At 43.2% G+C, this 23,198-nt stretch overlaps 1 protein-coding gene across 1 annotated transcript in view; it reads right to left on the bottom strand.

Moving 5' to 3' along the window:
* Positions 1-22,942, bottom strand: part of LOC128300646 (out at first protein) — a 49,132-nt gene extending 26,190 nt beyond the window's left edge. The window contains exon 1 of the mRNA XM_053036774.1: positions 22,811-22,942. Within this exon, the coding sequence (XP_052892734.1) occupies positions 22,811-22,942 (132 nt within the window). The remainder of the gene's footprint in view (positions 1-22,810) is intronic.
* Positions 22,943-23,198: the final 256 nt, after the last annotated feature.

Raw genomic sequence — 23,198 nt, 5'->3', positions numbered from 1 at the left:
TTCAAGCCATTATCCCGGATCTCGTGCCTTTTTTTCCCCATTTTGCTTTGCGTCTGAGATTTTGGTTTTTGTCTCACTGCTTTGGTTGGCTTTGATGGTTCCGATCTGCCGTACCGAATGGCACTACCCACATCGGCGCTGCTGGTGTTGGCAGAACAGGTAGAAAACGATAACGTCGTTAGTACCGGAAGGATTCCCACGCCTGTACGTCCCAACACCCACCCAATCAGGGAACCGCAACCGAACCGTAAGGTACGATTTCACCACAGAGATAGAAAAATTTATCAGCACCCTTCCAACGCTCAGAGCAACAAAAAAAAAACACATGGTTTCTTTATCAAACCTGAATAGGGGGGAGACCGGCCCTGACAATGTGCGACTGTGCTTCCGCTGGTTGCGTTGGTCTCTGCTACTGCTACCAATGTTTTAACGATTCGTTCTTCTGCCGTTCTGCTGATTGGGTCAAATCGACCGAGCGAAGGAAAAAGTGAAATGATTCGCAAAGCAATATTGCGAGACCAAACTTAGTTGGGTGGGTTGAAGCTGACGTAAGGTGTCTATATATCTAACGTCTTCTTTCTCTCAATGGTGAGGGTTTTACTTGTAGTGTTCAACTGTCCGTTTAATTAACGGGTGTTCAATTGCCATTCATTGATTATTTTAGCTATGCAACATTAATTTTCCATGAGTAAAGACACTTGAAAACGTCTTTTAAATGAAGACTATTTTAAATTAATTACTGATTTTAAAATCTCATAAAAGAGAAGATGAAAAATCCTTGTCTATTCGCGCTAAATATCATTTAGAAATCACTCACTACTCTTGCTATCCTTAACTACCTTTATCCAACTCAGTAAAGTGACATCAGCGCTCCTGAAGTCACACAACATCCCTTTCAACATCCTATGAACAGCCTTCTACAACAAGTGACATGTTTTGACTGACAACTTCTACTTCTCACAACCACCCACAGCTCCGTTCGAAAGTGCGAAACACGACCATTCAGCACATCATTTACACTTCATCATAATATTCTCTTAAACCCAAACGCTCAATGTCCCATCTTTCGCAGGAACCATTATGCAGCGTTAAAAACCAGCCTACATCGAGAGAGCGTATGCAACCTGCACGAGCGCTTTCACTATTACCGGAAACACATCGTCCTCGTCCTTGGACGAAATTGAGCACACGGATAGCGACACATAAGTGCGTGGGGGTACGTAGTCGGTATGCGTGGCATCCGTTTCTTCTGTTTCTTCCACACCCACTGTGTTCTGTTTATTCCCGCCGGCTAAACCGTATGTAAATTGGCTTGCCTCATACGTTCTGCATCAGCGCGGAAGTCAACATGCCAGGATCGCATCAACCTACAAGTGGCGAGCTTTAGATAACAATCATGTTGCAATCGGTTCTCTGCGTCGTTTAGCTACACACTACTTGTGGCGCCAGCTACATCGGTTCGCACTGTCTATTGGGGGAGCAGCTTTAAGTTCTAGTGAAAATTTGACTTAAAAATATTGCACCTAGAGGTTATAGTGATGACAAGCGACAACTACTTTACAATTGTCAACTACTCAAGTGTTTTTTTTTTGTAATTCCTGTTTCAGACTCAAAGTAAATCTCAACAACCACCCCAATACATGTAGTATGTCCTCTCCGTAACTAAACATATTAACTCCCCCCGGAACGAAGTCAACGTGGCGTATTTTCACCATTTTTTTGGCTCTTTCAGAGGTACCTGCGATAAATCTCAAAAACTTGTGTGGATGCTCTTCATCTCCTCCTAAAGCACGCGAGCAAAAGGAAAATCGCGAGACAAACTACCGTGACAGATACGCGTGAATGTGTGAGAGGATAGAGTTAGGTTCCCAGTTGGTACGTGAGTGACGTGAATAAATTATGCACGAGCCACGATTCTGGTGCAGTGCGCTTCAGCAACAAGATCCGCGCGATAGAAACTAAAACGAAGTGGAAATACAAAAAGAAAACACCCCGAAGCACCGTGACAGAACTGTCTACTAAATGGCTGCCTTAACCGCGCGCAATGTATGTGGGAACACGTGTTTACTCAGCGCGGTCCAAGATGGAAAACAGTGCGCACATTTTGTGGTTCACTGTAAAATCCGTGCAGAAGACTGAAAAGAGATTTATTTCCATTGCAAGTGTGCCGAGAACACGTCCCCACAGGCAGCTCTTCCGTTTCAGCGACCAGCGAAAGTCTGACGAATTTCATGCAGTTACGAACGGGGAGCGAAATATTCGCGAAATCCAGCCAGCTCTTCGCAAGGTTATTTCAATAAGCGGTTTACGGTATAATATATTCACCACCGCACCTCCGAGACCGACATCTCATTTTGCTCCAGTGCTGTTTAAAATTTAATCCTAGTCAATTTCATTTAAATTGTAAAGCGTTTTTTGTCAAATCACAATCGGTTTTAACGTCACTCGAGGACCGCATTCATCATCCTGATGTGTGTGGGGTTCTTAAAAAGGAAGTCATTCATGTAGAAGGTAATAATGTTAATAGGTGTACGACATGGTGGACATCTTGTTTCGAATTGTTATGATGGATAAAAGCCTCCGTTCTTATATTTCTTTGCCGTTTTTGATTAAAGCTCCAGGACATGTGACCCTTACTAAATTGTGTCTAATTTCAGCGATATTTGCTTCGTGAATTACGCATTTTCAGCGCTGTCATTTGGACAAAATTACCCATTAAATCAACGAACACCGTTGGCCATTTTTGTAATTTTCAAAAAAAAAGAAGCAGATAATAGGATCCGATTTTATTCTCGTCTGCCCCTTACAGCATCTTTTACTGCCGACATAAAACATTAACTGAACATACCAGGGGTGTAACCTACCGGTGCCTAGGACTACATTTATGTATCACAGACACCTCTCTCGGATATCATCACCACAGAAAAAGGACCGAGCGGCTACCTTTATGGCCCGGCTGCGTCAAATGGTTTCGTCTTCGGAACGGCAGCGAACGATCGCTCTGTATAAACCCCCGGATAAACTTAACGACAGCGGCACAATAATATTACCGAGCCATCTCACCGGAGGGTTGTATCGTGCTAGTTTGACCTATGGATACGATGTGTTGTTCCCTTCCGGAAACTGCTCGTGATAAAGGTTGGAAGGATAAGTGATGACCTTAAGCCAACATCTCTAAAATTAGTTACGATTTCACATGAGCGCGTATTGTGTTATGCTGTTTACAATTATGTCTATCCGTGGTAGGATATTTTATTGCCGGTATGCAAGTTTATTTGTTTTGTTTTTTATTGCAAGAATGAGAAGAACTGAAATACTACTACATCTCTCATCAGATTATAAGCTTTATATACGTATATCAGACTTTCATTAGTTTAAGAAAAAAAATGTTTAAGCTGAAATACCTTAACGAATAGTAAATCTCATTTTACTACTGTAAAAATTAGGAATTATACTTGAAATTGGTTACACGGAATAGTTACAGGAATTATAAACCTTGTCAGAGAAATCTAAACACCTTGACGATGGATCTAGAGCAATTACATGAACTATAGAATTAAGCAAATGAACTCATGTAAATGCAATGAACTTCTGACAAATGAATACACAGTAACAAGCCGAACGGCACGAAACAGAGGCTCTTCTACAGCCGACTCACAATATGACGATCAGTTCCGTGAATATTTCACAACCACATTGGTTTGAAAAATTGCCATGATAAACTCTTGTCCTTATTCCTAAGACAAGAACGGTTTATGTAAAGGTTCTACTCATCAACATTATAACGCAGCACTTCAAACCACCAACGATACTGAACTGATGATTATGGTTATTTCGGGAGACGTCCCTCCAACGTCCGGAACGTATGCAAATGAATGTTCTTCCCCGTGGCACGCCTATAATGGCACTACAGAATCACATCATCGTATCATTATCAAAACCATCTGTATCGCATAAAATATGCTCAACCATCCAGTTTCTATCGTCCATCGGTACAACCAGCGCCCGGTACCTTTTTCCTTCAGGGTTTTTGGCGATGGCAAAATGCACGATTCGATTGCGGCGCGCTTTAGCAGTGATGATCGTCATCTAAATGTTTATCGCCCATCGTACACCACATATCGATACGGAACCGCACACACGGCCCAATGGTTATGGCCGTACGATGGCCGTTATGCATAATGATGTTTGAAGCGTCAGGTTCGTGCCCGGGTAAATGTTCCTCCTTTGCCAAGCCGGATCGGATCACTCACGTGTGGGCTCTCGTAGCTTGTGCCCGCTGCAACACAACCCATCGGCACGAAACTTTGGATACATTCGGCTTAACTAGTGCTACAGTTACGGAATGGCATTGCATTCCCACGGCAAAAGCCGGTCGCGCTCGTAACGTTTTCCCGGATAACTGGCTGGTGTAGCATAATGCAACGTCGTTGCGACTTGCCAGTACACGTACAAGTACAACAACCGCCGGAACTCCACAGCTGATTACACTTTTGTTCTGCTAAATGATAATTGACAGCTACCGAACACCCTCAGCCGCGGGTTCGTGTTGTAACCGTACCTTCGCGGATATTCGTTACAAGCATGCACGCTGTCGCGCGAATCTGAGCCCAACACCTCCGAAATGCTGGTCGGATGGTAATTTGTTGAATGGGCACTATTTGATTTGTATTACAGACCATTAAGGTGTAGCCATTTGGCAGCCTCATTAGACAAGCGAGATGAGCGTCGGATATATTTAAACTACAATACATTATTTATCTGATCTTAATCTGGCTCGAAACATTTCAGTAGCGAAAGGGGTATAATTTTTTATATCAAATAATAATTTTATACAGAAATTATTCACTTTAAGGGTTATTGAACATCTAGAGTTTTAACCATACAATTCCTTTTCCTGCTATAAGCAAGAAGTATCAACAATATAAAATATTTATTGAGCGGACTTGATTGAATTGCTGCCGCATACCGAAACTACCCTTTCAATAATTGGTCCCACGTCCAAATAACGTCCCTCGATGCAGCCGCCTGGCGATACTTATGGTAAGCAAACAGAATTCCATGAATCATAATCCTTCCGATCAGATGAACCACCCACCAATGAACGGGCGCCGGCAAAACCCAACATTAAACATAAACCACCCTCGAGTGTCTCACGTGACCTCAAGGAAAAGCACCCATAAAACCAAATTTGTCCTTCAATAAAACACTAAATACGGAAACAAACATCCAAGCCCGCCCCGGTTCCGGCACCCACCGCGCGGCAACGATCACAACCCGAACAAATCACCCAACAACCATTAGCAGCACGGTGCCTGGACAAAAACCGAAACCGAAAACGGCACCATTTCTCCCAAAACCCATCGTACCAGCGTGCCACCGATGTGGCTCATTCTTTTACTTGAGCCGCTTACATAACTGTCAGAGGACACCACACTTTTGCCTCCTTAATGGCACCGACACGAGCATGATTCGATTTCGTCATTATCCTCTCGATTGGAGGGCACGGGAGTATTTGTTCTTCACCATAAAACCCACCCAAGGCACGATGTCGTTGGGCCGTGTTTTCTTCCGAAGGCATCACCCACTCCGCTGCTTGGTGTTGCACCACCGAATTTCTTGACCGTACACACGCACACACACCAGAGCACATTGTGGAGCACACATTTATGATCCATCGAAAGACCTCATCATACTTATATTTTTTGGGGGAATCGTGCCGACAATCTCGCACACATACAAGCGCGTACCGTACGTACGCATACGGAATTGCCCAACCGTTTCTGATTTAGGCTTATTGGATAGAAACATCACGTGCCAGCAAGCAATTAGTTGGTTTCCTGCTTCCTACGCCACTCACCGGGTGGCGGCACCGCAAATGAGAACACCGAGCATTGGGAGGCGATGTGTTCCGCTGAGTACAGCACGGACTACTCGAAAGCGCTTGAAGGTTAAAGCCCTTATTTTTATTCTTGGCTCGCTTCCAGAACTTTGTGTGTACGGATGCTTGGAAAAACATACATCAATTGGAATGTAAGCCTTTTGCTTTAAGAAGAAGCATACAACAAACATATTCCAGCGACCCGATTCTTTATGTCGATTTCTTGAAGCTTGAGTTTTAAGGAACATCAGTTAAAAATGTCATATCAATATACCAACAACGCAGAAATTCCACGCAAAAACGCATATGTTCAATGTTCATGTTCAGAAATATTCCAAATTAGAGACCGATTACCTTGAAATATTTGTCAGGTGTTCTACACACAATTTATTAGGTTTTTCCAGAGATTTCAATTTTCAATGAATATATATTTATTTTTATACGGAAGAAGCTGACGAATTTTCAGTAAAATTGTGTTCGTTAAATTTTGAATGTCCACCATTTTCTTTTTCGTTAGAAAGACCCTGTTTTATTTTTCAATTGAAATAGTATTTCACAAAACGCTACATTTTGATTCCGACGATCTACTGAGTGTATATATTCCTTTAACTAACTCCTTAATTACATGAACTGTAGAAAAAATAACTACAAGCGCGTTAGCCTACAATTATAAGAACCTGTTGTATTTAATTAAATTCATAACATCAATAATGAACCGTTTTCAAAAAACTTTTTTAATCATGAAACCAACTAATACAAGGGTAGGAATAACAAGGTTCATACATAAACAAACTCCAATGGATAAATTAAAATTAAAAATTTATGCAACAAATTACGCAAGTTACCATTCCCAGATCGCTTACAGTGCCTTCAGCCGTAACCTAAGTCGTCCAGTCCAAAAGTACCTGTTTTTCTTTCCCAAAAGCATTAGTCAACGAAAAAATTAGTTCCCTTTGCTAAATTTATAGACCTCGCGCCGATTCGGCATAACGGCGAAAGAGAGCCCTCGAAACTGTTAAACGTTTGTTGCACGAAAACTTTGCAACCGTTTTTCGACTTCCGATCTGCGAACGCTTGCACTCCGCCACGGAGAAGTGTTATGGCGGTCCGACCGGCCCGGCCCTGGTCGTGGTCGTTCAATTGGGTGGTAAAGTTACTTTCATCGTCAAACAAAAACAACAGCCAAAATAAACGCCCACACAGCAAACGAAAGTGTGAAAATTGTACCAAGAGAAACTTTCTTCACCTTCGGCCTTGCTTGATCGCCAAACCGAGAAGCTACTAAAGAAAGGCAACAAACGGAACCGAAAGCGAAACGGGAATAAAACCCCAACTTTTCAAGTCGTTTGTACAATGGCTCGTGAGCGTTGGCTTGGCTTCAGTGCGGACACATTCATCGACCTGAATGGTGCTTCGATTGCCCGGTAAAGGGACGCTAACAAAACAAACAAAAAAAGGCAGAACCATCCCAAGGAATCGGATGAAAACAGTCCCGACACAGTTACTGTTAACTAAACAGCCGTAAAACCCGTCTGCTCAGACACGCAACTCGATCTCATTTATGCTTCCACTCCATTTGTTACAAACACACACACATACACACACGCACACAAACAATAGGGAAGAACAGGCTTTGCGGCTCTTTCCTCCAGGCACCTCCAAGGGTTCCGGGACATCTTTCGTGCATGTCTGATTTTAGTCCCATCGTTTGCCCGTTTTGCGCGTTGCCTGCAGGAGTCAAATTAACAATTGCTCTTTTTACGACTTTTCGTTACGTAAGAAAAAGTTCGCCTTACCCGCCAGATAAGCTCATTCGAGGTGCTGGTCGACTTGCGGCATACGGGGAACACGGCGATACACATACTGCTGCGTCATTGGAAGGCAGTAAACTTCCGAACATACACGCTACTGTATTTTATCTACCAGCGTTCTACAATTCTTTCCCCCCTCCTAAAACCGGGTATGCTTCGACGCAAACGATGTTTGTCACATGTGCCGTGCTGTGAACGAAACACCATGCGCCTCCATCTGTTCCAACAGAAACACCAGGCGTCTCCATTTGGTTCGACCGTTCGTGCCACCGCCAAAGAGGGAGAGAGAGAGTTAACAAAGATTGGCTGGCAGAGAAAATAGAGTTACACGTCCACCTTCGGTGCACCGCATTACTTTCTTTTTTTATTGCGATAATATAATCCTCAAATGGTGCGTGTGACAGATGCTGTTTCTAATTCATAAGGATTTAGTCCTATTCCGAACGCACCCTAGCGTGGTGTTGCTTAAAGCAACAAATGTGCGCCCCTGATTTGTGAATGAATAAAACTTAAATACTCACACGTTAAAGATGTGATAAATGAGGCAAGAGATTAAAATAGCTACCGTGGTGCAGCTTTAATAAATCGATGAATATATTGATTCCCACTGCGAGCATCAAATTAACATAATTATGGTCGGAATTACGCAAACAAAAAAGTGCTTTAACTTTGCATCTAATTATGACCGCGCTTGACTGCATTTGCATAATCTCTGCACAGTTATTTACAGCACATACTTCACCATCAAGAGCTAATTGCATGGTTGGGTCAACTCGAAATTTTATATTTCTTTGTATCATTTGTAAAAAGTAACTGTTCACCTTTGTTCATTTTTGTTTGACTTTCGAAACGTCTTTAAAATTTAACAAAAAAAAATACTGTTCATTGCACATAAGTAGTCCCCCTGTTACTACTACTACTAAAAAAAACATCCCGTCCACAAAGCGCAACAGTCCAACCAAAACACACTCTAAAAGGCACAACAACCTGAAGGAAAATAAACCAGACTTGATTTTAGTACATCAACGACCCTAACGAGAACGAACAAAAGGCCCTAACTGGCGGCAACGGATGGACAACAGCAAGCGACGGAAAGTTAGTCCTTTACTCTGTTCTTTTATTTTGTTTATGACTTTTTCAATCTCTCCGCCTCGCCATAAACTAGGCCTTGCTGCCACCACGAACATGCTGCCACCATCTGCCAACTGCTCGCCAAAGGTAACATACAGAAAAAAACGGATCTGATCCTCGCAGTTCGTATATGGCAATGGCTATGGCTAACTAAAACCGAAGCAAAAACTGTACATTCACAGGAAATACAGTCGGTAAAGTCGCCTCACTGTCTCGACAAACTGGCGTAAGGGTGATAAAGGAAAAACGAAACATTAGACACATATATATTTCGCAACGTAGTCCACGAACCCACGTTGTCACCCGGGCTGACGCACACAACTGCCCGTTCAAAGTCGATCTTAATTCCAATTTTCCGGTCCCTTGTCTGTCAAGAGCAAAAACAGCAACAAAACCCCGAACGAAACCAATCCCTTATCTCGCAACCGGCCCGAACTGTGTTCCACCTTTTATTTAGCGTTCGACAAATGTTTCACGGCGAACGGGCGGTCAATGGTCGGGAAACCAATCGAATTGCCGGCGCTCGAGAAATAATGGGAACTAGGGATAGCTGGAGAACACGCACATCCACCACGCCCCCTGCTCATTGCCCTTTTTCCACGGTTAGCCATTATCGTTCATCGGGTCTTTTTATTTCCAGCAAATCCTAGAACCGTTCAGGACCAAAACCAAACAGCATTCGGACCATTAGGTATAGCTTTTTGTTAGCCGGCACTCGGCCCAGTGTCACCGCGTTGCACGTTGTCGCGTTGCAGACATTTCAGACTTTTCCACGACTCGACCCCGTCGTCTGCAGCTTATCGGAAGTGTTTCTGATGCGAGAATAAAAGCATTCCATACATCAAAACTGTAATATGATAAATGCTTCCTATTGTGCTCCCGGCCGAAAGGAAGAGACTTTCCGGACGCGAACAACACACACACAGGAGCCGGCGCATCATCGTGGACCACCCCCGGAAGAGCGGTGAGACGGTCATTCCCGGCCACGAATGGCGAACGAAAGGGAAACCGAAATGGCACCAAACTTCCGCTCCAGTCGCCATTGTATCAGAAAGCGATGAATTATGAGCTAAACAAGCACCAGCCCAATAAAAAAAAGCTGGAAACGACAATAATGAAGAGGAATTTCGCCTCAAGCATGGTAATGTGATTTAAGATTTTTTGATAACTTTGGAAACTGGTAGCCATCAACGGAACGGTCGGTCGGTGTCCGGCAATGAATCATTTGTATTCTGGTCAGTCAAGTGACATAATTTGTCGGATTGTTTTCATTCGATTATTGATGGCCTCGGAAGCAGCTTTTAGCGGAGTGGATGAATCGCCGAAAGTGACGTACTTCGACAACGGAAATTGTTTGTTGAAAGAGTGTTACCAGAGTGCGGTAGCCCTGGGATGAAATTGAGTTCTTTTTCGATAAAAAAAGGCCACAATCCGTATTATATTATTCCAATGTTGTTGTCTTTAAAGAAGTCCATTGAATCATTACTCGATATCTTTATGTGAACCATATGGAATATTCCAAGTATTGCCATGGGCAAACTTCAGCTTGAATTTTCACTCTTGTAGCAACATTTAGTCGATTGATTTGCGATCGATAATAAAGAAATTTAAGGTCATGAACCTGAAACTCTCATTCATTCAACATCATTCGAGATACAACAATCGTAAAAAGCTCGAAGCCATGTAGCCCTTGTATAAATTCATTAGACACACCACAAAATTATTATGAAACAACACAACACCCTCACCGATGCTAATAAAGTCGTATAGAGTCGACGTTTAGATTCTCATACAGAAAAAATACTCCTTGACTCAGCGACAAAGAAAATTATACACCACTTCTTTCGTGCGCACGAAAACTCCTGGCTCGATGCGTTCGATAATCCGCCGAAATGGCATCCCGAAAATCATTGACCCTGAGACGTGTTCTGCATTTTAAAACATATTTATGAGCAAAATGCTAACGCTGATTAAACCAAAAGCCAACAAAAAAAACAAGCCTCAGATCAGCTTTGGATCGCTTCATCCCATTCCACATCATCAAAATCATCCAAAAGTTTGGGGAATTATATTTCCACTCCCACCATGACATGGTGGGATCGTTATCGAAGATGGGAGTGAAAAACAAGCCCACTCGCAGGGAATTGTGGCAAAGGATGAAACACAAATTGGTATCCTTTGAACGGGGGAGCGACAATTCCTGGAAGGCTTAAGCCGTTTCGTTGCTTGTCTAATTTATGCTGGCGTAGGCAGCTGTCAAAACGGAACCGAGTCAAATGGAATCGATGGACATTACTATTTCATATTTCTTTTTCCTTGCCCCCCTTTCCGTCTCTCTCGCTCTCCCTCCGTTTCGATCCATCCGAGGCACATTCCATCGGACGCAGTTGCCGAATCCCGAGCGACCCTCCTCGAAGTACCGCGCCCGTTGAGAAAGCGAGAAATATTCAACCAATTCCGCACAAATCTGGCCCAAAGGAAATATTTTATCAATACCAATTTCGAGAGGGACTGTTGTCTCGCCAGTAATAACACGAAGAAGTCAACAACAAAAAATTGAGCGATCAAGCGAGAATGCAGACAACGAAAGCAAAGAGCAAGGCGAGCAAAGGCAGCCCAATAGCCACAACAAAAAAAAAACACCATACCCAAACCATTTCTTTTGCCGTCATTTCCCAGAGGGACATAAGACCGCACACACAGCCAGAAGGACGGTCTCGCCCTCGGAAACGTCTGCTGATTGCGATCGATATTGGATATATTGGAAAAATCGGCAAAACTGTAATAAAAGTCCAATCGGATTGTTAATCAAACCGCTTCAGCACAACCCGGTGTATGTGTGTGAGTGAGTGTGTGAGGAACCAGGAGCAGGCACCACACCATCAACGCCCTTTCGCCGGATGCCAACATTTTAATCGCCAGTGCGATAGGAAGGATTGGAAATTCAAGCAACCGTCGGGTACGATCTTCCCGGTAGCCGGAAACCATCATACACCCAGCAGGAATTGGACCACCAAATCTCGGTCCCCGTTAATTGGTACAGTCACAATCGAATTATGTTACGCTATCGTTTTTTATTTCCCAGAGCCCCGAGGCAGCTCCGGGATCGATAACCCAGTCTCGGAACGCCCCGTCTAAGGCTCACCAGCGCCATGGCCCTAATCATCATCATTGCCGCGGGGGCTCTGGATGCACGAACTTCTGCTAGCCCATTAGTGAGATTATTTCGATCCGCAGCGTTCTATAAAAAGGCGTTTCCGAAAGCGACTTGGCAAACTTTCAACTGTTTCAACGGCCACCCAACCGTAACGAACGCCATACTTGAAGAGGGGACACGCCGTCTGGTCTAACAACAGTAGCAAAGCGCAGATCGATGCTGGAAGATAAATTTTTAATCCCAACACCGAAGGAAGCGTATCGGGACGGTTCCAGCGATGAGGTTCCTAAAATGTAGCCGAACCCCAACCAAACCCGAATGTTACCCCCGAAGGACAAGCAGGTTCGATGCTGCACAGCACCAACCAATTACACACCAACAAAAGGATGGGATACTAAAAATAATCATGGAAATTATAATGGAAATAGTTATGATACAGTTGAATCCGCCCGGATAAGACCCGCAGTTGGAGGGGTTGTGCGTCACTGAGGGTAAAGTTGGAATTAAAGAGGAACGAACCTCAGTACCCCATAGGGAATTTCCCAACAAATTGTGGACGTGTGTGTGTGTGTTTGTATTAGCACAAAGATGTACCAACCAAGCAGAGGCTCTTGTGATGTTTCTAATGATTTATGATAGCAAACAAAAAAAAAACACACACACACAAGTAAGAACTGAACATGCAAAGGATTCATCGTTTGATTCGTTTGGAACCGAAGCCAACAGGAAGTTGAGGATGTCTGAAATTTACCCTTGTATTTATGAATGCTGAGTATCCGGTTTGTCCATTTCAACCGGTCGAGCGTATAGTTATATCCAACACACACACAACAGCAAAGAGTATTGTGGTTTGGGAAGGGGGCAGGAGCAAACTCCCGCAGCAAATCACGGCTCTCGAGAACACACTCGAGTACTTCCGGAAAAAGCACAACGGCTAGTGCGTTTTCTTGTGCCGTTCCTTATGCCGCTCATTGTCTGCCCGCCCGAGAACGTGCCGTTTCCCTCGGTCCTACCGTAATACTTAATCTCACCCGGACGCCTTTTGCACCCTCGCCCAGCCCCAGCCGGGAACACTACTACTACAAGCTATTCATAGTTTGATTTGCCCCGGCTGGCACAACATGGTCGGAAGCTAAATATTTATTCACGCATTTTGTTTGGATCTGTTTTTTCGCTTCGTTTCTCGTTCACTTTAGCGCCCCGGCCGTATCGGAAAAGCGACGCAAGGAAACATAAACATCAGGCGAAGCTTACGCCTACGCCTGTACCATGCACGTAACCACACATGCACACACACACACAAGCAGACACGTGGGGTGGGTTCCCCCCGAATTCATATAGGAACGGTTGGATCTACAAGCATGCATGAGAATCGCAGATAGCGGCATTTATATTCATGCTGTTTGGAGAACATGCTCGTAAATTTGGAGCAAAGCAGAAAGGAAAAAAAACGCATTATACCAAAGAACGAAAGAATAACAGGTCTTGTTCAAGAATAAAACAGCATTACCCGCCATTGTCTACTTCCTCAATATTTTCTTTTTTTTTCTCACAAAACCGGGACAGATGAAAGAAAGGAGAAGAAACAGAAAGAGATGGTAACCACCAGACCATGCTAAGGAATACAATTTGGGGGTGGATTGAAGCTTTCAAGCTCCACCACGGGCAACATGATCGTAAAAAAATGGTTCGCACCGACGCAGCGGTACGGAATTAGGCGCACAGAGGGATTTTGATGACAAAGCTCAACGGCACACATAAAACGCAATAAACGTCATCTGCGTCCGCCATCAACATACAGATTTTCGGCCTATATAGCAACAGCATTAATTGATAATAAATCATTGGCGTCGGTGAAAGTAGAGCGGGCTACATTGCTAGCTTCATTTCGTTGCGAAGAAATGGAACAAAAGACTTTGACATTCGGCGGCCATACTGACACTTATCGGAGAGCACTTGGAACATGAAAGTGTCGGTGGTTAGTCTTAGTAGAATGAGCATACTGCATGAGAATAAAGGAGTGAGTTATATCTTATCGGTGAGTGAGCTAATTTGAATATCCGCAAAGGATTTTTACATATTTGCGATTCAGCTCATCTTCGACCAGTGACTTGAGAGGTCAATTGTGATTGAACTCTCCACGGTGACTAGTAGCTCACTCACTTTCATTAAGATAGAATTCACGAGTGAGTCAAAAAAGTACTGATGAGTTAAGTTAAAATTTGATTCTCTCATTTCTGAGTGAAATAAATCATGAGTGAGTTAATGAAGGATGAGGGATTTTCATGGACTCTTGTGTTACAATTGTTAAACAAATGAGTTATTGAGTTAAATCATTGTTGTAACTGAATCACTCTGAAGATTGGATCTTTCAGACGATTCAGACCAAAAAGAAAACATGATAACACATTGTTCAAATTTTCCTTTTTATTTAACGCAAAGTCGTATAAGTGAAGTCGTGAAAACACCCCAACAGCATGTTTTGGTGCAATTTTGAAAATAAAGAAACAATTTAGGCAACGTTATCGTTTAGGCCGATATTCATCGACCTTGTACTATCGTCGTTACGCTTCGCCGCCTTCACCACACACAAATTGATACACAGCGATAGTGAAAAGTCACGAAAAAAGCCCATTTTTCGTTTATGGAAATTTCACCCACAGATAAAACCGTTAAGCCGCCACGCATTTGACGGTACGCACAGGACACAGGAACTTGATCCTGTCGAAACGATCATCATCAACGCATCTCCCCGGTCTCGTTCGGTTTTATTTGCCAGCAGGCCATCACTACCCACACACACGCAAGCGGCACATTACTGTTGCCTAAATTCAGACCGAAGCTTCTATTTTATTTTATTTGCAACCAGCCAGCCCCATGAATTCATGCGTTCTAATCGGACGAGAGCCATTTCGAGATGACAGGGGCACGACCCACCCCGGTACGGTGACACGCCCTAATGGAGGAAAAGTGCCACCATAATCACTATTAAATGTAAAATAAAAAAGGGACCGAAGCTACACAACGCCTTTCCAGTTTTTTTTTCTGTCCGGGATGTACTCCCGCGCACTTCCGGATTTTGCCTTCCCGCTGTTCGGGCGAACAATCGTAAACATGCAAAGCATCAGAAACGACGACAACTGGCACGATAAGCGAATCCTTCGTCAACGAGAGTGTGGTTCGGTCTTGTTCCCTTTTTGGCTATATGCTGTATGGTGATTTTTGTTCGCCAAACTTTATGAAGAAAAAAAACTAAAGTTACAGGAAAAGTTTCTCCCTAAAAGAAGGTGAAAAAGAACAAAAAATGACACACATAAACCACACTCAGCCCCTCAAAAAAAAAACAGAATAACGAAAGGCACAACCATATGAATGGCAAGCCGAAAAATTCACTGCAGCGTGCGCCTTCAACAGAATCAACAGAATCCCGCGACCGAGGCAGTAAAAGCCAAGCGAGCCAAGCGAGAACGATAAATTTACGCTCCCATGCGCTAAATCATAGAAAGGTTCCAGACACTGCTGGCTGAAGAAATTTCAAGAAAGCCCGAGACATTATTTTATAACGTCGCGAAGGAAGTGTTTAAAAATGCGCTTTAGGGAACAAGGACGGAATTTTGCAATAATTTCCTTTTCCAAGTTTAAGATAAGTGTAATGTAAAATATAACATAATTTGCATATACGTATTTTTAAAGCGACACGAGTAAGGCTCACCTTAAGCAACTTAATTACCATAATAAATTATAAAATTTGTACGCCGTTACGTCGCGCTAACGTTTGTGCCAACATAACAGCATTCTAAAACCGTTTAGGTTTATGCAAGCAAAAGCCTGTCGTCGGGTCGATAACAGTTCCGTGTCGCACTGTATCCGCATCCAGAGGCGGCAGAACACGCTTGCTTGCGCGAGGACAACATAGGCTTTGCGTTGATACGCACGCCAGCAAACCGAGACACGCACGGTTTCTTGTAAGCTCCGGGGCAACTACCACGATATGCGTCAAGCGTACGCACTGTTCCGTGCGCAGACAAACGTGAGCTTCGTGTACCACCGTGTGCCGTGTGTAGCCATGTAGCATTAAACAACAACAAAAAAAAGCGGAGAAAAAAACCCAACATAAACAGTGCTAACACGGCCATGCGGCATGACGCTGGCCCAGATGGAAATTCGTGATATCTCGTTGACAAGCTGACGTGTTAAGTTGAGCAAGGACACCCGGTGAAGGAAGGCTCCCACCCCGGAAGGAAGTGAGAGAGTAGCATTTTTTCTTCTCCCAAACCCCCCCCAAAGCATCCTCTGCGTCTGCCGTTGTGGCGGCCAGCGAACGATATGAATTTTCTAAACCCAGGAAACGTCGACGTCGGCTCGAACAGAAAATATGATACCCACAAATCGTACACGCAGGCTGGGTTGATTTCGTACATTTCGTCCCCCTGTTTTTTGAGACCCGACTCTGTTCATTGTTCGATTTGTTTGAATGTACTGTGCTCCAACAGCACCCGCTCTAAAGTTGCCCCTCAGTACCAATTCTCCAGGTCTCTGATGGCTGCGATTGACTTCTTTCGACTTTTGGACCGGCCTGGAAGCCGGAGGGAAGCCGAAAAGGATTGCAAACACGAATGTGCGGTATGATTTGTTTTCCAATAACCGATTGAATTGCATAAAATATTCGTTTCGTTCACATCTATCAATACTCTCCCGATGGATAAACAAACGTAGAAAGAAGGTAAAAAAAGGCAAATGACAGCAGGAAATAACGCACGGCCAACGTACAGTTGATCGATACACTCCTATGCCCTTCGGGTTACGATTGATAACCGTGAGAAATAAATCACTAACAAGCAAACAGTGCAATGGAAAAAGTCACTACGAACGCAAAAACAGTTGATAAATGTAATTGAATTATTTTCCATACAAGTTTAAAATGTATCTCAGGGATATTTTTGCAGGAATTTTGAGATGAACTTTGTGAAGGTAAGTGCGTGTAACCTTTCCACCTTTCCTGAGCATTGAAGAAAAATTGAGATGAAATAGTAAAATTCTAACCACTTCATGATTCTTTTCAAGTAGAAGTGGACTATGTATCGTTCCATCGTAGCAAGCTTTAAGCTTTTGCCAGTTGAAATCCATTCTCTGATATGCTTTTTTGTTACTTACACTCTTGCAAAGCTTTCCGACTCATTTGTGCCCGGTAAGAAAGCATGGTAGAGAATACAATACATTTCGAATAAGATAGGATTTGCGACGATTCCACATTTTCCAAATTTGTTATATTTTTATTTTCATATTAAATGGCTTGAAAAAGAGTCCCATTAGTTCCTCATCATTAAAAATACTAAAGGCATCGAGGAAAAATCAGCGAACGTATGTTTGTTATCTATCGCTACGTAGTACAGTAAAACATAAACAAAACACTTACATTTTACTATGCCCCCTAAACACGCCAGTCCTCCTCTAACCCTCCAGCGCCACTTCCAGCTCCGCCTTACCACAGAATGCTTTTAATGAAAATACCAAACTTTAATCTCATCTTTACCATCTGCGCCTTTGCCGGTGTGCTATGCTCACGCAAAAACACTTTTCCCTCCCCCTCCCGCAATACGCAGCAACACGCATGCACGTACGAACGCAAACATCGATTACCGACCGGCCCCGTAGTAGAAAAATCTAAAAGAGGCTCATACCGTCACGACTTGCGACCCGTCAATCTTGTTTGCCCCATTATCGAGAGGCGTACGAAATGCGCTTCGCTGGTACGAGCATTAGCAGAAACCGTATTTGTACCACGGCGGGTGGCAGTTGGAAGGGTAGACCCCCTGCTTGCCAACTCCCCTCTCCCAACCAGCGCTCAGGGGTGGTATCCCGGTGCGTTGGGAAATGTCCTGATTAAATTTCGTGACCGCATTCTCAATATAAATTTGCACCGAACCCCGAAAAATGAATTGGCTGTCGTAAACCTACGCACGGTGGGCGGATTTGGACGGAAGTATGTAAAAACAGACTAGATATTTGTTTCGGAACCAATCAATGCTAAAGCCCTGTAAATTAATAGACAAAATCTAATAAATATGGAATAGATATTTTTCTATCATTTTTGTACGTTGTTGAATGACTTGCCTTCACCAAAATTCATGCTTTCCCAGATTAAATCAACTGAAATAAATCATTAAATATTGTCTTATAAATCTACAATTTGCTTTGCATAGAAAATTCATTATCAATTAAATAACAGTAATTAGACAATTTAATTAAAGTGTTTCTACTAAACAGAACATGATGTAACAGAATTAAATTTTTCTTCCACAAAACAGCCTATAGTGGATTGCTGGAATTTTCCAAACCGAGTGTTGGTTTGCTCAAGCATTCGTCCCGAGGACGCGACGGTTTTGGCGATCAGAGTCTTTCCGTACGAACCAGGTAGCGAATTGGGAGCTACATTCATTTGTGTTCGTTACAAGCCTGGATATCCGTTCTACACACAAAGAAAAAAACGAAGGGAAAACCTGGGGTGGTCCTTGCCTCGAAAAATCAGACGAGCAATCACGCAACGTCACGTTCGAACCCCCACGTTCAAAGAACCTGCTATCCGAAGGTATCACAGCCCGACACCACTATCGACGCATGCATCGGAGAGCTTTCGCTGGTTTGGATTGGGAGCAAATCGGACGATCTGGTTGACTTATCCCGACACGTACGCAACCGCTTCCAACGAACACACCACCCCCAACCAAACAAGACCACTGAACGATGGCAAATGTCTCAACCACGCAACAAATCACCCCTCACAACCCTCCCTTTTGCACACGATGGCAGGGGCGCGACTCCGGCACCGTTCCCATCCATCCATAACGACCCGAATGGTACTAATCTGCAGGAAGCACCATAATTTTGTGGTGCCTGAGCTTCAAGGGCAGAGGGTAGAGATAGTGTCGTGTTCGTAGCAAGCCCGTTACTTAGCATTACGCATTCTCTGTAAGCCCATCCACAAAACGTGTATTCGTAAATGGTTCGAACAAACAACCACCGCCCCGGTACGCCGGTTGCGATGAAGTTACACCTGATTTCGAAACTACCACGGATGGGAAACTTATCGACGTACAAAAAGAACCAGACACCACTCCAGGCACAGGCCATATTTTTGTCCCCGAGTCAACGCACCAAAAGGAAGCGTTCCTATTTCGCATCAGCGCGCCATGGGATGAGATGTAGTGCGGGTGTAGAGCTTTACACACGAGACTTCCGTACGTCAACATTAGTGCTGAAAGGTAAGCTTTGCGTTGGAGAATTTGTGTTCGACTTTGACAAGCTCGACGACACAAGGGACAGATTAATGTGTTAGGATAAAGTTTTAAGATCTGTTCCAACAATGGCAGCCTTGATTTTCATGTAGTTTCTAGATCCATTTTATATACACAATGCATGTATTTACCGTATATAACAATCTTCTTTAACACAAACACGTTGCTTAATTTTTTTTAAAATAACATTATAACTCCCTGCTAGAACTGGGAAGCAAACCAAATAATTATTACTATTTACACAAAAAAAGAAATTAAGGACATTTTGATTGATAATAAAAATATAGCATAAATATGCTATCATAAAAGCTAAACATATTAAGACACTTATTAGAATTAACGAACTAGAATGAATTGCGATGAGAAAATTGAACATTCCTGCACAAAACAGGTGATGACAAGCTGGCATAATCCAGAATAAAATTACAATAAATAAATTTTGAAACGCCTAACTTAACACTTAACAATACCCTTTATCAAAGTTGCAATTTTGAAGCCATTACTTCATTCAAGTTCATTTTGAATTTGTGAAGGTAGATTCTTTCCACTCGAAATCGAATCCTTTGAAAAGAATGGATTTCAGCTTCCAGAATATAGGAATTGTTGCAGAAATTGGGAAGCATTCCTGTACTACCTCGACAAATTCCAGCTCAACATGAAAAGATTCCAGAACTGGTTCCGGAACGCCGGAAATTCTACTCGAAAACCCTGTATTCCGTTATCTATCAAACAGTTTTCGCTTCAGGGGTTGTTCCTTGTGAAACTCGATCCGTATCCTCCTGTGCATTAAACTGAACGTCGAACTAAAAAACCATGAAACTCTGCTATCTAGCATTTCATAAACTCTTTTTCATGCCATTATAGTTTTCCGCTGTATTTACACATGTTCTACGAATTTCAAACAATGAACGATGATTGAATTTGGTAACGGATGCCTTCCAAATTTGCCTATGGCTGCCGGTACCACCATCGTTTGTTACCACGCATTCATATTGCCCACGCTCGCCCCATTGGAAGTGATTGCCATTTGATGAATTGGCCACTCAATTGCTGACTTCGTCGAAAATCTAATTTATTTTCGATGCAACCATAAAAGCTTGCCCTGCAATGCACGCACCACTCCGAACCGCGAACGCCATGGTAAAGTTTGCCAGCAGCAACTTTTTTCCTTGCTGTGTGATCACCCTGCTGCACTCGTGTGCAGTGCAGACACGGAAAGCATAAACAACGTGTGCGGAGAGCCATGTGCAACATCACACTCGTGAGCCGACACGGTGCATCTTCACGCTCGATGCACGTGGATGCGTCCAGTGCATGAAGTGCAGGGGAAAAAAACAACAACCATGGGTGTACTGGATCTTCTTGTCAAAAACTGCGCACTGACCCATAAATTGCGCCAAACATTAAGTCAACGTGCGCTACTTCACCTCGATCCTACAGAGTGGTAAAACGGCCTCCTGCACGATGCTATTATGCAGATTAATGTTATCGATATTTAATTATGCTACTTTACGACGGACACCACTTCGCTGTGCAAAACCGCGCAATGCCAGTAAGCACTTTTCTGCACGGGAGGATGTTTTATTATGGACAGCACTAAACCGAACCCAATTGCTTCCGGTCCGGTCGATGCAGCGGGTCATAAATCCTTAAAGCAGAACGAAAGGGCGTGATAAAAAAAAAACACACACACAGAATAATGCATTCGTGATGCGATGTAGTCGACTGTGGACTGTGCGATTATGTTGTTTTTGATGGTTTAAAACATCCGGACGGTTGGAGATCGACAAAAGGGAATGAAACATTATTTATAAACGGGTTTTATATGTTTATCATATTATTATGGACGACTACAACGAGTAGAAATTATAAAAACATTATACTCTTCAAGAGAATTATGAATATATTATATTAGACAAATACAATATTAAATTAAGCTTCAATCAATATTTAAGGTTCAATAATATTGTATTATCTATTACAGAGCAGGATAATTGATATTAAAAGGGAGGTTTCGTGCCACAATGTCTTCGCAGATTGAGAATCAAAAACACATCTGGAACGATGCAACTAACCAAAGAACCTTAGTATAAATACGTTTCAAATAATGCATAAATTATAGGTTTAATCTTTCTTTTCCTTCTACCCATCGTACATTCTAACCAGCTTAATATAAAAAAAAACCCCATATGTACACACTACACCGCCTACAAGTGGTATAACCAACCTGCAGGAAAAGGCATTAAAGGTTCTCGAAAAAGGAGACTTATTCAAAAAATGTTCTACCTCGGGTCCCAAAAATGGTCGAAATAATTCCCATCTTAGCGCACACACCCTTCGGAGGGGTTCACTAACCATTAATTCTTTATCGTCGGCCAAAAACGTGCCATCCCGTACGTGGAATTTTTCAACCACGAATGCAAAATCGATAAGCCGGAAAGGGCCGCTTGATCACGGAACAGCGTTTGTCCATATATGGACAGCGATATAAAAGATTACCCAAGGAATAAAAAAAGCTAAGCCGAGCGCAAAGCATGGACCGTGGATGGAACCAAAAAAAGGCACCAGGAATTCTTGTCAAAAACAAAAATACTCCAACAATCCGTACGGTATGCCGAAGCCGTGCCAAAAACCCGAAAGGGAAACGGACGTGAAGATGGGGAGAATGGACCACATTTGGACAAATATTTGGCTAAGCGCAAACACGATTTGCTCCAGCTGCTCGATGTTGTTGCTCCACAGCGCCAAAACCTTGGAGATATTTTGGTTCAATTAACAATTTGCTCCACACTTCCATCCTTTTGCCCGCACCTCTTCCATTATCCTGGACCTTCGGTTGGCGTGGAAATAAGAATTTTTCTTCAAGGCGAAATGTGGTACCTCGCGGAAGTTTTGCCGCAAGACACACACACAAGGGGGAGGAATAAGATGGAATGGTTGTCCAAATAAGATACCGAAATAATCAGTTCCGAGAACAGCGCAAGACCATCCGGTGAGGGTTTCGCAGCGCAAACATACATCACGGGCAAAAGGGCCATTGACACAGGAACCTCGCCGTCGCGGAGTTGGAAAAACACCGTCCGCGGGAGGGAGGTTCCATGTTTTCCAACCCTCTTTTACCGCCATACAGCGAAAAGCTGGAAAAACATTGCGAAGGGCACGGAAGAACACACGCAGCAACGGGCAACAAAGAGGTAAATAATGCACCAACACTAAAGCACCTGTCACATTGCCGTAGCGCGCGGCTGTGTGTGCGTGACATCGAAGCAATGTTGTGTCTATCGTAACCGCGCGCTCACAACCACGCACACATCCAAACACAGATGATGTCGTCGACGAGAAGTGTCAAAAATGTCCAATCTGTTTTGGTTTTGAACAGGCAAACAATTGAATTTACAAACCATTTCGCTACGCACCGGACAATTTCTGGCAGCTGATTTTAGTAGCTTTTCAGTACAAGTGTTTGTTCAATTTTGTTGCATCCGACATAATGACCGCTTTAAGCATAATGATTTATATTTATTACACCACTAACCTGATTTTGTACGTTGATTATTAGCTGAGCTGCCACATGATTTACGACCAGCAGGAAACAAAACAAACTTCCCACCACCGTCCTGCTTGGCCCGGTGCGGCGCGACACTTTACTTCCACCCAATCTGCCCATTTCGATTCGAAAATTGAAACCTATTTGTTGTTGAATTCGACGTTCGAACAAATGATAAAAGCCGCGAGGAACACAATCGTACACATTTGGAACACTTTTTTCGCCCCCACAGTGTAAAACTTGATAATGCAATCACTTTTAGCACACACCATTCCTTAATGCGCTTATCAGCTTGCAGAAAAGCCGCACTTCAAATGCATGATTTCATAAAAACATAAACATGTGTAAGCGCGCACACACTCTTTCCGTCACAATG

Source organism: Anopheles moucheti, chromosome 3, assembly GCF_943734755.1.
Source record: "Anopheles moucheti chromosome 3, idAnoMoucSN_F20_07, whole genome shotgun sequence".
NCBI lineage: Eukaryota > Metazoa > Arthropoda > Insecta > Diptera > Culicidae > Anopheles > Anopheles moucheti.
This window is presented reverse-complemented; position numbering and strand designations above follow the sequence as displayed.